The sequence below is a fragment of the Plectropomus leopardus genome, chromosome 2 (assembly GCF_026936395.1).
Source record: "Plectropomus leopardus strain MGB_pleo_1.0 chromosome 2, ASM2693639v1, whole genome shotgun sequence".
NCBI lineage: Eukaryota > Metazoa > Chordata > Actinopteri > Perciformes > Serranidae > Plectropomus > Plectropomus leopardus.
The window spans coordinates 35,463,553-35,475,448 of NC_142177.1; the positions used below are offsets into that span (position 1 = coordinate 35,463,553).

Below are 11,896 nucleotides of genomic sequence, written 5' to 3' on the forward strand. Positions count from 1 at the left end.
AGTCTGATATAATGTACATAACAGACTGCAGAGACTGTAGACAAAACAGAAATAACTGAGGCTCTATTCTAATTTATTCATGAGGCGCATCACAGAAGATGAGAGCAACTGATCAGATTCAGGTCAAATCAAAACTTATCTTAATGCTTCTGTGCTGATAGTTACTTTTAAGACTGTAATGCATGGTTTACAGTAAATATATCTTATTATTTATGGATACATTATGTTGAGAGTTCTCTGCAGCCTTCCATATTTCTCTTCTGTGATTTTCTACTTTGTTTTCTTTGCTCTGTGGTCAAGGAAAAGAGTCCATTATGGATCCCACTTGCAAAGAACACGACGGACGTAAAACCAAAATCCTGAGATCATGATGTTAAACTTGATTTACATTAGGGGCTGACTGATATAGTTTTTTCAGGGCCAATAGTTATTATTAGTAGTTAATGAGAATGATAACCGATATTTGGAGCCGATATGCATTTAGAATAAAAATTAATATCTTTCTGTTGTTATTAAAAGTTTGGAAGATGACAAACTCCAACACAAAACTTTCTTTAAATAGTATTAGAAAATGTTTAGAAAAAAGTAAAAAAAGATGTGAAGATTTAAAAAAAAAAAAAAGTAAATAAAAAATAGCTCCATGAGGTTTTACAAAGAAAAAGTTCCCCCCATGCTGACACTTTGTTTATTAATTTAATTATTAAGTAATTAATTTCATTGGCAATCATTAAAATAAAACGCAGATTTATCAGCTCCAATAATCGGCCAGGCCGATAATCTGTCGACCCCCTAGTTTAGATAAAGCTGGTCATTAAAACTGTACATCAGGATATCTCACTTAAAAACCTTAATATATTCTTGAGAAAGTTAGATAATCAATTTGATCACTACAGAGCACCCTTAAGGTCACAGTGAACTAGTTCTAAATTCACTTGCAGTACTTTTGCGTATACTCACAATACTTTACGCATTATCGCCTCTGATCCTCATATCAGGAGGAGGCCCAAGACTTAACAGCTGCAATGTCACCACAACATGAGAAGGTATAAAGACTTTTGAGGGAATATTAATCTTTTTCAAGAATATACAAAAGGTAGTTCATAAACAAATTTCTACCATTCATGCAAGAAATCTAAAGAACTTACTAGCAACCCTTGCCTGATATCCGACAGAATTGTCAACTTGTTACTCTCCATTTCCATCTTCAGAAGCAGTCAACCTGTGTTCATAAGGCGTTTACAAGAATAAAACGGATTATCTTGAGCTTAGATCACCAAAATCTAACCAGAGTCTAAGTGAACGTTTGTGCCAAATTTGAAAAAAAAAATCTCTTAAGGTTTTCTTGAGATATTGCATTCGCAAGAGACAGACGAGGTCACAGGGACCTTAACCCTTGACCTATGACCACCAAAATCTTATCAGTTCATCCTTAAATCCAAGTGGATGTTTGTGCTAAATTTAGAGAATTTTCCTCAAGGCGTTCATGAGATAACGCTTTCACAATAATGGGCCAGACGGACTGAAGTGTGGATGGCCAACCTGAAAACATATTGCCTTCGGCCTCTGCTTTTGCAAGTGCGGAGGCATAAAACATTAAGATTTGAAATGCTTTGACGCAAGCACATGCCTGTGCACAATTGAACTCTGCTCAAGCACAACTTAAACTTACACCCATGCCTGTATTTGGTTTTTATTGGGATTTTCCATTCATCATGGAGGTTCGCGGAAAAAGTTTTTGTCACTAATTCAAGGTCACATGCTTTGAGTAATTGATATATACCTCATGCTGCATTGAAGATGTTGACGAGAGGGTCCTCTGTAATCCAAACAAAAACAAGCCAGACTTTCATTCAAGTTTAACAAAGAAAAGTTTCATCGACTCAAATAAACCCAGTAATCAGATTAGTTTCCATCATCAGACAGTGAAAAGTCAGAGAGAGCTGATCGTAGGTGAGCATCAGGAAGATCCTTTTATTAGCCAAAGCAAAGGAGACTCCACATCATGTATGGTTATACGTTCATACAAGTTTGTTCACACTGACAGTATAAACAAAAATGAGCTTTAAGGTGGAAACATCCATAACATTATCAAACATACATACAACAAAAAGCTACCAAACTAAAAATGCTACAGACTTCATCTCGACGCTCCACAGTCTAAACACCTATTGAACATGTGCTGCAGAAAAGGGGGGGGGGCATGGTTGAAACACAACAACATCAGAAAAATGTTAGAGGAAAAAAGAGTCAGCGGCCAAGAGTCCGTATTTACAACATAAAACATGTCAGCAATGTGTGCCTCCCAAGTCCTCTATGTAGCAACAGAGCAGTGACCAAACTCTTAATTGTGTCAACAGCAACTGTCAATCTTTTACGATAAAACGTGATGTCAGTATAATTTTATACCATAGCTACAGGGCAAGTCAACATTTCACCATAGCAACAGAGCATAAACATTTGATCAGGGCAACATAACTTTTCATAATTTTACCACAGCCAGAGAAGATGTGAAGAATTTACCATAGCAACAAAGCACCAACATTTTACTGTGGTAGGAAAGCTTTTCATCTACAGCACGTTTTACCATAGCAACAGATTTTACCTTAGGAATAGAGCATGTGAAGATTTTACCATAGCAACAGAGCACATAGGGATTTTACCATAGCAACAGAGCATGTAAGCATTTTACCATAGCAACATAGCATGTCATGATTTTACCATAGCCAACAGAGCATGTCAAGATTTTACCATGGCACCAAATTTTACCATAGCAAAAGAGCATAAACATTATATCATAGCAACATACTGGGGCTTTTCATCATCATTTTACGATAGCAACAGTGAATGTTGAGATATTACCATAGCAACAAAGCATGTACATTTTAAACCACAGCAGCACAGCATATTAGAGCGGTCAGGCATAACTGCTTGTCTGCCTCATTATAATCATGATCTTACCACAACAACATAATAGGTGGGTATGTTCAGTGTGTCAACTCTGGACATGACCTGACAAAAAGCTGCATTGGAAACTCGGTAAGCAGGGACCAAAACTTTGCCAACATCAACATTATCATTATAACCATCATCATCAGTTTGTCTCACCGAAACTAGTGGAAGAGCTGCAGAAAAGAGCAAAGTTTGGATCAGTGTCTTCCTACTGGACAGACTTTGGGGGACAGGGCTTGTCTGCCATTATCTACATTTAGGGGGATTAGGGCATTTCTAGTCAGTGGCAGGGTAAGGGGTATACTGGGCTGGTCTGTAAAATTCCAAACCAGAATCAGGGATACTTTATGTTTTGATTCACCTGGATGGGTGATGCAGGTTGGTGTAACTGGTTTCTCTGGAGTCTGTTTTTGCAAGGGACTAACCCAGGCATATTTTGACCTTACGTGCTCCAATAGGTCGGTCATTAAGGTCCATGACAGCGGCAGTGGCCTCCTCGTGGTTCTGGAAGGCCACCATTGCCTCGCCAGTTGGAAGGCCCTTCTCACTGAACTGCAAGCAGACTGAGCCTGGCAGCACCTGGTAGCCATAGAAGAAGTCCATGATCTCATCCACGGTTACAGTAAACGGCATGTTTTGAAGCTTTACAATTGTTGGGCCAGCAGCACCACGCTGACTGTTGGGATTGTTAGATCCTCCAGGGGCTGGCTGGTTACGGAGACCATCAGCCCCTGGAGCGAATTGCTGTCCACCAGTAGCCCCACCCCCTTGACGTCCTTGATTGTTGTTAGCCCCTCCACCTCTGGTCTGTCCTCCTCCGCCTCCTTTTCTGTTGGCATTGTCAAAAGGTACCAGTCCTCTCAGCCCATCCTGGCCAAACGGCGCTCCCCCTGCAGCCCCAGGTCGAAAGCCAGGTGGCTCCAGGATAGGCGCTCCAGGAAGACCTGCAACTAGTGGTGGAGCCACACCCAGATTCACGTCCCCCACAGCCAGAGGAGGGAGAGGAGGAGGGCCTGCCAGCCCATTCCCTGGGGCTGAGAATGGAGTCACAAAAGGGGCACTGTTGAGGTTCCCCATGGTGTTTCTGAGGAAGTTAAACTCGTCCCCAGCAATTCCCGCAAATGGGTTGATCTGGGGTTGCTGGGGACTGGGCTGGACTTGTTGGTGCTGGTTCTGATTTTGGTTCTGCTGATTCAGGTTGCGTTGGCCCCTCTTGTTCTGGGGAGGAGGATTCCTCTCAATTTCTTTCATTTGCTCAAAGGTAACCAGGTGGACAAAGGCATCACGGCCGTTGAGTTTTTGGCGATGCAACCTTTCAGCTTTGCGGGCATCTTCTTCAGTCCGTAGCTGGAAAATAGCTTGCCCTAAACCATTGCCATGGCTATCTGTCAGAACCTTAAGGGTGTCCTCGTAAAGCCCCACACCCTCCAGAAAGGCACGGACATCCTTCTTGGAGACATTGTAAGGGATGTTGGTGATGTGGGCGCAGTTCCTGGGAACTTTCAAGCCATCCTGGTTCTTCCCTTCACCCTGTGCGGCTTCACGTTTGCGAATGGAGTCTATCTTTTCAAGCATTCCCTTCCGGCTGATTGGATGAACCTGGATGAAGCGGGTGCCCATGTACTGCATGTGAGCGCCCAGAGCAGTCTTGTGATCCTGTTCTGTTTTGAACTCAAGAAAGCCCTCTCCTGTGGCTCGCCCATTAGGGCCATAGGCAATGTAGATGCTGTCCTCCATGATTGCCAGATTGTTAAAGAACTCCTTTATCTGTTTCTTGTCAGCCTCGTAGGGAAGGCCCTTCAGGTAGACACAGAACTCTTGCCGATGTGGAGATCGTGACCTTCCTCGCTGATCACGGCCTCCTGATCCAGCATTACCACGGCGGTGATGTTGGTCCTGTGACTCGTTGCTGTTATTTGATTTGCTGCTATTGTGAGGAGTATGGCCTATCATGCTGTCACTGATGGTGGCCCACTGTCGCTCAGAGCCCGGGGTTATCTCAATGAACCTTTGGCCCATCATGCCGCCTCCCCGCTTTACAGCTTCAAAGCTATCCTGGGGCGAGAAGAACTTGACCATAGCTCTGCCAGTTGGCCGACCCTGCCCGTCTCTCAGCAGGCGAGCTGATTCCACCCCAAGACCCCTGAAAAACTCCCTGATCTCCATCTCTGAGCAGGAGAATGGGAGGTTCTGTAGGAGGACAAACAACTCATCAGGACTGGCCACTCCAGCTCCGGCAGCTGCAACAGCAGCAGCCTTCATATGGGCCTGAAGGCCCAAAGAGGCCAGAGGAGAGAGAGGGTTGAACAGCATAGGGTTGGGGGTTCCAAGAGGTAGGCCAGAGCCCAGTCCTCCTGGTGGGGGTAGGGAGGGATTGAAAGGAGGCAGGGAGGACATGTGGGGCAGGTGGGACATAGGTGGCACTGGAGGTCCTTGGGACAGGGGAGAGACAGTAGGTACAGGTGGAAGGGAGGAAACTGGAGGAGGTACTGGAATGGTCGGCAATGTGGGCATGGGGGGCATGGAAGGCATGCTTGGGAGTGGTGGGATGGGTGGGCCTGCATTGAGCGATGCCAGAGCTGTGGTGATTGTGGGGGCAGAGCTGTAGCTGTTGGGGAAGCTGGGCACCACACTGGCCACTGTCTTGTTGCTTGGTGGCTCCTGAGATGAACTTGGTACCGTCACTGAGGCTGGGGCATTTCCGAAACCCTGGTTTCCATGGCTACTGCTTCTACCACCTGCCCCTGGCTGCACTGTTGGTATGGGGGTGGTGCCTGCTTGTCGGTTGGCATTTCCTGCTGTTGGTGCAGCTGTCTCAACAGCGCCTGCCCCAGCCTCAAACCTGCGGCGGCTGAGTTCAATCATGTTCTGCATCTCTGTCTTGCTGCTAAGCAACAGTGACACTTTGGAGCCCTTGATGGACCCGCCTGTACGCATCATCCCCAGCCGTGCGTCCTCATCAGTGGCAAAGACAATGAAGGCTTCGCCATGCTCACCCCCCACGATGTGCACTCCCCCGTCAGGGATGGTTAGGCCAGAGAAGAAGTGTCTGATGTCCATGGTGCCGGCCACTATGGGCAGACCCTGCAGCCTGATGACTACCGCCATAATGACTGCTAAAAAACAGCCCTACAACCTGGGGAGAAAGCAACACTACTGTCAGATGGAGAGCAGAAAGAGAAAGACCAGTGGCTTCCAGATGTTTCCTCAGGACTAAGATCTGACTTCATAGCCCAATAAGGCTTAGCAAACACTACTTAAATTTCAGTTTCTTAAGAATAACCCAGAAAGAACTTTATTACACTTTGTGCACTCAATTTTGGGTCCTGACATTTGGAAACCAGTGGTATTTTGGAAGGGGTTTGGGGTGTGGGGGTTAAAAAATAGCAACATTTGCAGGAAACTGGCAAAAAAGCTGCACTGAAATAGTCTCTATCCATCTGCAGCTCTCAATAAGGTTAACAAACTTGTTAAAGGTCTTTGAAAATTAATGATCATGCTGCACGCAAATCAGACTTTTTGGTAAATCCCAAAGAGGCAATCTTAAGCATTAAGATAGCTCCATTGTTCTTTTTTAAGTGTAAAAGATATAGATGGCAAAAAAAATTAGGAATGGCACTTACAGAAAGATTTGCTATCTGTAGCATCATTCATTATTGAGTCTGGCCAAGATTTTTGCTAACTTAGTGAATCAATTTCCTTTTTCTGAAACAAGCATACACTAGGACCAGGTCAAATTAACTCCTCTCAGTGAGGTCTGATTGACAACTGACATCATTTATATTTCATACAGCTGTTTGTGAGATTATGCAGACCTTTGACATACCAGATTCTTCTTTATAGTTGGACCCTTACCCTTTTATATTTCAGTCAAACGACAACCTAATTTCAATTTTACACTAGTAACTTTGTGATGCAACTTATTTAGTTGAAAAATTTAAGTCTAAAGTTTTCTTCAAACAAAGTGGTTGTCGGAGGTTTCTGAAAACTCATTTACAAAAGTGAAATCAACAATTTTTTTTCAACTTGAAACAGATGACGAAATGCTGAATGACAACATACCACACCACCCAATTTGTTTGAAGATTACTGAAGACCATAAACATCAACAGAGTTGCTCTGTGTATTAAGCTATAGTACATGACTGATAAATTGTGTGCAATTTGTCTCTTCAAAGTAACATTTGCCATTGTCTGCCATTTAGTACAAAGATGGAACCTGTAGTCTGAAATACTTGCAACAGTAAACCTGTATGAATCCCATGCAACTTGCAATTCACCAAAGCAACTAAGTTGTGGGTATACTTTACTGTTAAAAAGCCAGATAATTTTTGTGAAACTGAAACCCGATGAACAGGCCAGAAAAACAAACATTTATGTTAAAAACATCCTTGTGGATTTTGTGTTTTCTGCAGTTGAAATGGCTGTACCAGTGTGAACAACTGGCTTTAGCTCAGATTCAAGCATTGTGTAGTGTATGATTTCAGCTTTACTTCAAAAAGTTTTTGTTTTACCTTAACATGACAGAAAAAAAAAAACATTAAAAACTCAAGAATCTCAACAGCCACAAGAGACTTTTAAAGAAGGTAGAAGGTAGATTTATTGGTCATTTTTTAAACAAAATTTAAACTAGCAGCAGAAAAGACAATCTCAGCTATCCTATCCAAAACCCATTTTGACTTCAGCTGGCAATGCACACCAAATTTCAAACTACTCAACTGTTATCAGAACAAGAAAGGCACTGAACTTATTATGCTGAGCTAAAACCATCTGGCAACCAGCCAGCAAACCCCAAGTAACAATTCAATGAACCAGCAACAAGACACAAATGAGCAGCGCCAATCCTTTTGCGTCCTGGATCCTCTAGCAGCGCCAAATCAACAGGCAGCAATTCAGCAACTGGTTGTAGAACACCTCTACACAAGCAACATGTCAACCAGCAAATCTGTAAGACATTGTCAACAAAACATCACGTTCACGGGAAAAACAGCAGTCACTCATCAACGAGAGCAATTCAAGCAATGTCACCAACATTTTAACAAAAGCAAAGTCAGGTACATTTAAGCCAGAGCAAAATTAGCACTATGTCAACCAGAGAAACATAAGCTTCATGTAAACCAGAGCAACGTTAGCACAAGGTCAACCAGAGCAACATTAGTATTACATATACCAAAGCAACATTAGCATCATGTCAACCAGAGCAACATTAGAATTACGTGAACCAGAGCAACATAAGCAACTGACAGCACAGCACCAACGAAAGCAGCCCATCAGAAGAGAAAGCAAACAGAAGTGAGGTGCAGAGCAACGCTTATAAAAAATGTTGTCCGACTGAGCAACAGCAGGTGGAGCAATGCTCACTACAACCCTCTGAATCCTCAAACACCTTTAGGTTTCTGTACTCTATCTGTGATCCAGGACCATCAGACAGTAAGATCCTGGATTAACAGCTCGGTAAATTCTCAGCTCACCACAATTTTCCACACAGTACCAACATCATCATCATCAGTGATTTCAGTGCTCAACCTCAGCACAGTCAAGTCACAACAACTCAATTCTGCTTCCTCAAGACCGACTTTCTGTAGATTTTCATTCTGGACATCCACTTCTCACATTACTTCTGCTACCAGTCTGCATGAAACAACAAAAGCAGCAAGAAGATAAAACACAGCAGGAGAGGAAAAGTCAACAGGTAATGATATCAGACATAACCAGAGTATCCAGAGAGAGGAGAAAAGGTTCAACAGTTCACACTCACAGGAGCTAGGATACAAAATAGAGCTCAGATAGAAAACAACCTCCATCAAAACAGCAAAAAAACCAGACAGAAATCTCCAGTAAGCAAATTCAGGATTAAAGAGCCAAACACTGCCTTGATTTCTCTGTTTAAAGCTGGAGCACATAGCTGTCAACATGTCTCAAAACCATCAGCAAACCTCAAAATCATCAGCATAAAGAAATGTGTTGAACAAGAAGAGTGGACCGTCATCATCCATGGACTAAATGACTCAAAACACAAAGATTTAATATATTTAAGAACAACAATGAGGGAATCTCCACACAACAGCCAACAAGGAGCTCAAATCTCAACACACAAGACAACAAGACAACATCTGCCGTGATGAGGGTCTGGGGCTCACAGCTTTTGGCTGCATTTTATTAAACCTTTAATTACGGCTGTATGCTCCAGACCGTACGCATCCATCTATTTCGAAAGTGACTGAGAAAATCTCTGGTTCTGCTCATACAGAACTCTACAACTTGCATACAAGAATTTTACTATAGCTATTATTCTCCTTTCCCCCACAAATTCACCATATGAGATATATCATTCGCTGACTTTACTATAGTAATTTGAGTTTAAACGTACTTTAATAACCAGAAAATATGGCAATAATCAAACAATCAGTCTCCACTTATTGTCATGTTTTCATTTATGTAGACTGTTTATAGCCTACATAAATATTCAACTAAACACCTAACATACAGCATTTGGACAAATGGAAATTGAAGGAAAAACCTAACATCATTTTTAAATGTCAGAATAAAATATGTGGCACAATTCTTTGTTTTCTTCAAATACAGCACGAAATTCATGCTACAGTTTAATTACATATCCAATGGGTCAATTGTCACGTGAGAAGCAGAATGAGCCTTCCTCATGCAGAGGATGGTAACTGTAGCCCGGCCAAAACAGGATATTTGAGAGTTTGAACAATCTGATATATTGGCTAAAATTTTATTTTTTCTATTTAGCTATAGCATAAATAAATATTTTTGATCAAGTTCCCTTCAACTGTTTTTTTTTTTCATTAAGTTTAATAACAAGTAGATGATGTACAAGGCAAAGAATAAACAAGTCACTACTCTAGTGGAAAAACTATTTCTATCAGTCTGCAACCAGCTAATATCTGGTAATATATGTTTTAAGGGTCGACAGATTATCAGCCTGGCCGATTATTGGGGCCGATATTTGGCATTGTGCAGATTGTCTTTATCGGGATCTTTAATAAAATTAACTAATTAAAAAAGTACAAAGAGAGAGGCAGCATGGGAGGAACTTTTACTTTGTAAAACCTTAAATTTTCACTTGACTTTCTAAAACATATTGCTGGTAACATTGTCTATTTGATGTTAAAGGTTTCAGCTTTGATTAAACATTTGCTAAAGACATTTAAACCAAGTTTTGTGTTGAAGTTTGTTAAATTCTAAATATTGACAAAGATTTTCATTTTATTGTAAATGCCTATCAGTTATTATTGGTTTCATTGACTACTAATAATCAGTATGGGCCCTGAAAAAACAATATCGGTCGACCCTTAATATCTTCCATTTATAAGTTAGACTCTAATGGTGAAAATGCAACCACAGAAATCAACATTAAACTGCAAATAAACTCCATCACTCATTATTTTCCATCTGCATCTACTATCGTGCTCTGAAGCTCGATAGTGGAAATGCGTCAACCACTTACGCATTTGCAAAGGACAGAACTAAATTTGGAAGACAAATAGATATTACTTTTGCAGAAACCTTGTCTTTAAAATAAGAACTTTGTCTGTAAACTTGTGGTGAAGCGAACAAAAACACAAACTATTATCAAAACTGTCTCTGAGACGTGTGCTTGTGGTCTGCAGTGCGCAGTAAAACCTACAAATATTCACCTACACAAAAAACTGTACAGAGCTCAAACTCACACACCTCCTTCCTCATCAGTTCACACATTAAAGCAACTACAACACGTGAGCCGAGATTAAAAAATACAGGATTAGTAGTGAGTGGGTTAGCTAGCTAACGGCAGGTTAGCAGCTACAAATAAGACCATAGAGAAGGACGAAAACAAACCTGCCTGATCATTTTAAACAAGCATTCGTTGATAAATGTCAAACAAGAAACCCGTACAGTGAGAGTCAAACATTCATATCTGACTAGCTAACTTCAGAGCAGAAATACTGAATGGAGCTAGTTTAACTGAGCTAACACCGTTAGCCACCTAGCTGGTCGCGAGCCCTGCTTTGTGTGTGTGTGTTGGAGCGGAGCCGCGAGCAGGATGCACGCGTTTAGCGGCTCCTCTCGTGCTCGGTTACCCGGTGTGAGTGTGTTACTGAGCGGGCTGCCGCTGCTGGATTCTTACCGAGAAATTTGTCAACAAACACACTGAGATTTAACTCATGAACGGGGCTCTTTTCTTCTCCCGTCTTCTCCTCTGCAGGCTGCTGCACGAAATGTCGGCGCAAATACCGCGATACCCGGCGTGATGACGCGAGACTGCGGCCAGCGTTTCCACGGCGTCAGCGCCCCCTGCAGGCCGATGACAACTGATGTTTTCACACACGCACACACAATGCCTTGCATTTTTGGTGAATAGCACTAAAATATTCACACAATGTATGATGTAATGTAGTATTTTGGAGAGATGTAGTTAGATTACAGGTCAAGATAATATGATCTGGACAAAGCTTCTTAGTGCCCCTGAGGGCCCTTCAAAGACATGGGTTTACTCTGTTTTTTGTTTGTTTTTGATATGATTATTAGTATATTACAATGTCAGTTGTAATAAAAATAACTGCATCATGGCCCTTTTTCAAAATATAGCTTTAATACCCTAATTATTTACTCCATACTGTCACTTTCACTTTATATTCTTTCACTGTTGTCATTACATATTTACATTACTTATTCCTGTTTGCATTATATTTCACCTGCCTTTTTATTTAATTTTATCCCCACATTTTAACTTTGCACTAGTATCTCTCACTGTTTCACGTATGACAATAAATAACTTGAAACTAAGTTAATTTTATATGAACAGAGTGCATAAATTAATGTTTACTTGATAGTGAGATGGGGTGTCAAGAGGAGCTTCCAACAGGATTAATTGGAGTACATATGCACCAGAAAAAAATTAAAATTATACGTACATATAGATATGTATACTTTTAGCCTAT

General features: G+C 41.6%; 2 protein-coding genes across 2 annotated transcripts in view; both read right to left on the bottom strand.

Moving 5' to 3' along the window:
• Nucleotides 1-11,192, bottom strand: part of cpne1 (copine I) — a 28,927-nt gene extending 17,735 nt beyond the window's left edge. Inside the window, exon 1 of the mRNA XM_042509569.2 lies at nt 11,083-11,192. The gene's annotated coding sequence lies outside the window, so the exon portion shown is untranslated. The remainder of the gene's footprint in view (nt 1-11,082) is intronic.
• On the bottom strand, nt 1,948-11,219 carry rbm12 (RNA binding motif protein 12). Its single transcript, XM_042509552.2, has 2 exons — nt 11,083-11,219; nt 1,948-6,085 (listed from the first exon to the last, which is right to left on the bottom strand). Exon 2 carries the CDS (start codon nt 6,055-6,057, stop codon nt 3,370-3,372), a length of 2,688 nt encoding a protein of 895 aa, XP_042365486.1. The 5' UTR covers nt 6,058-6,085; nt 11,083-11,219; the 3' UTR covers nt 1,948-3,369.
• Nucleotides 11,220-11,896: the final 677 nt, after the last annotated feature.

Excerpts from the sequence above, each read along its gene's own strand:
- rbm12 (XM_042509552.2), bottom strand. The coding sequence starts at position 6,057 with ATGGCGGTAGTCATCAGGCTGCAGGGTCTGCCCATAGTGGCCGGCACC.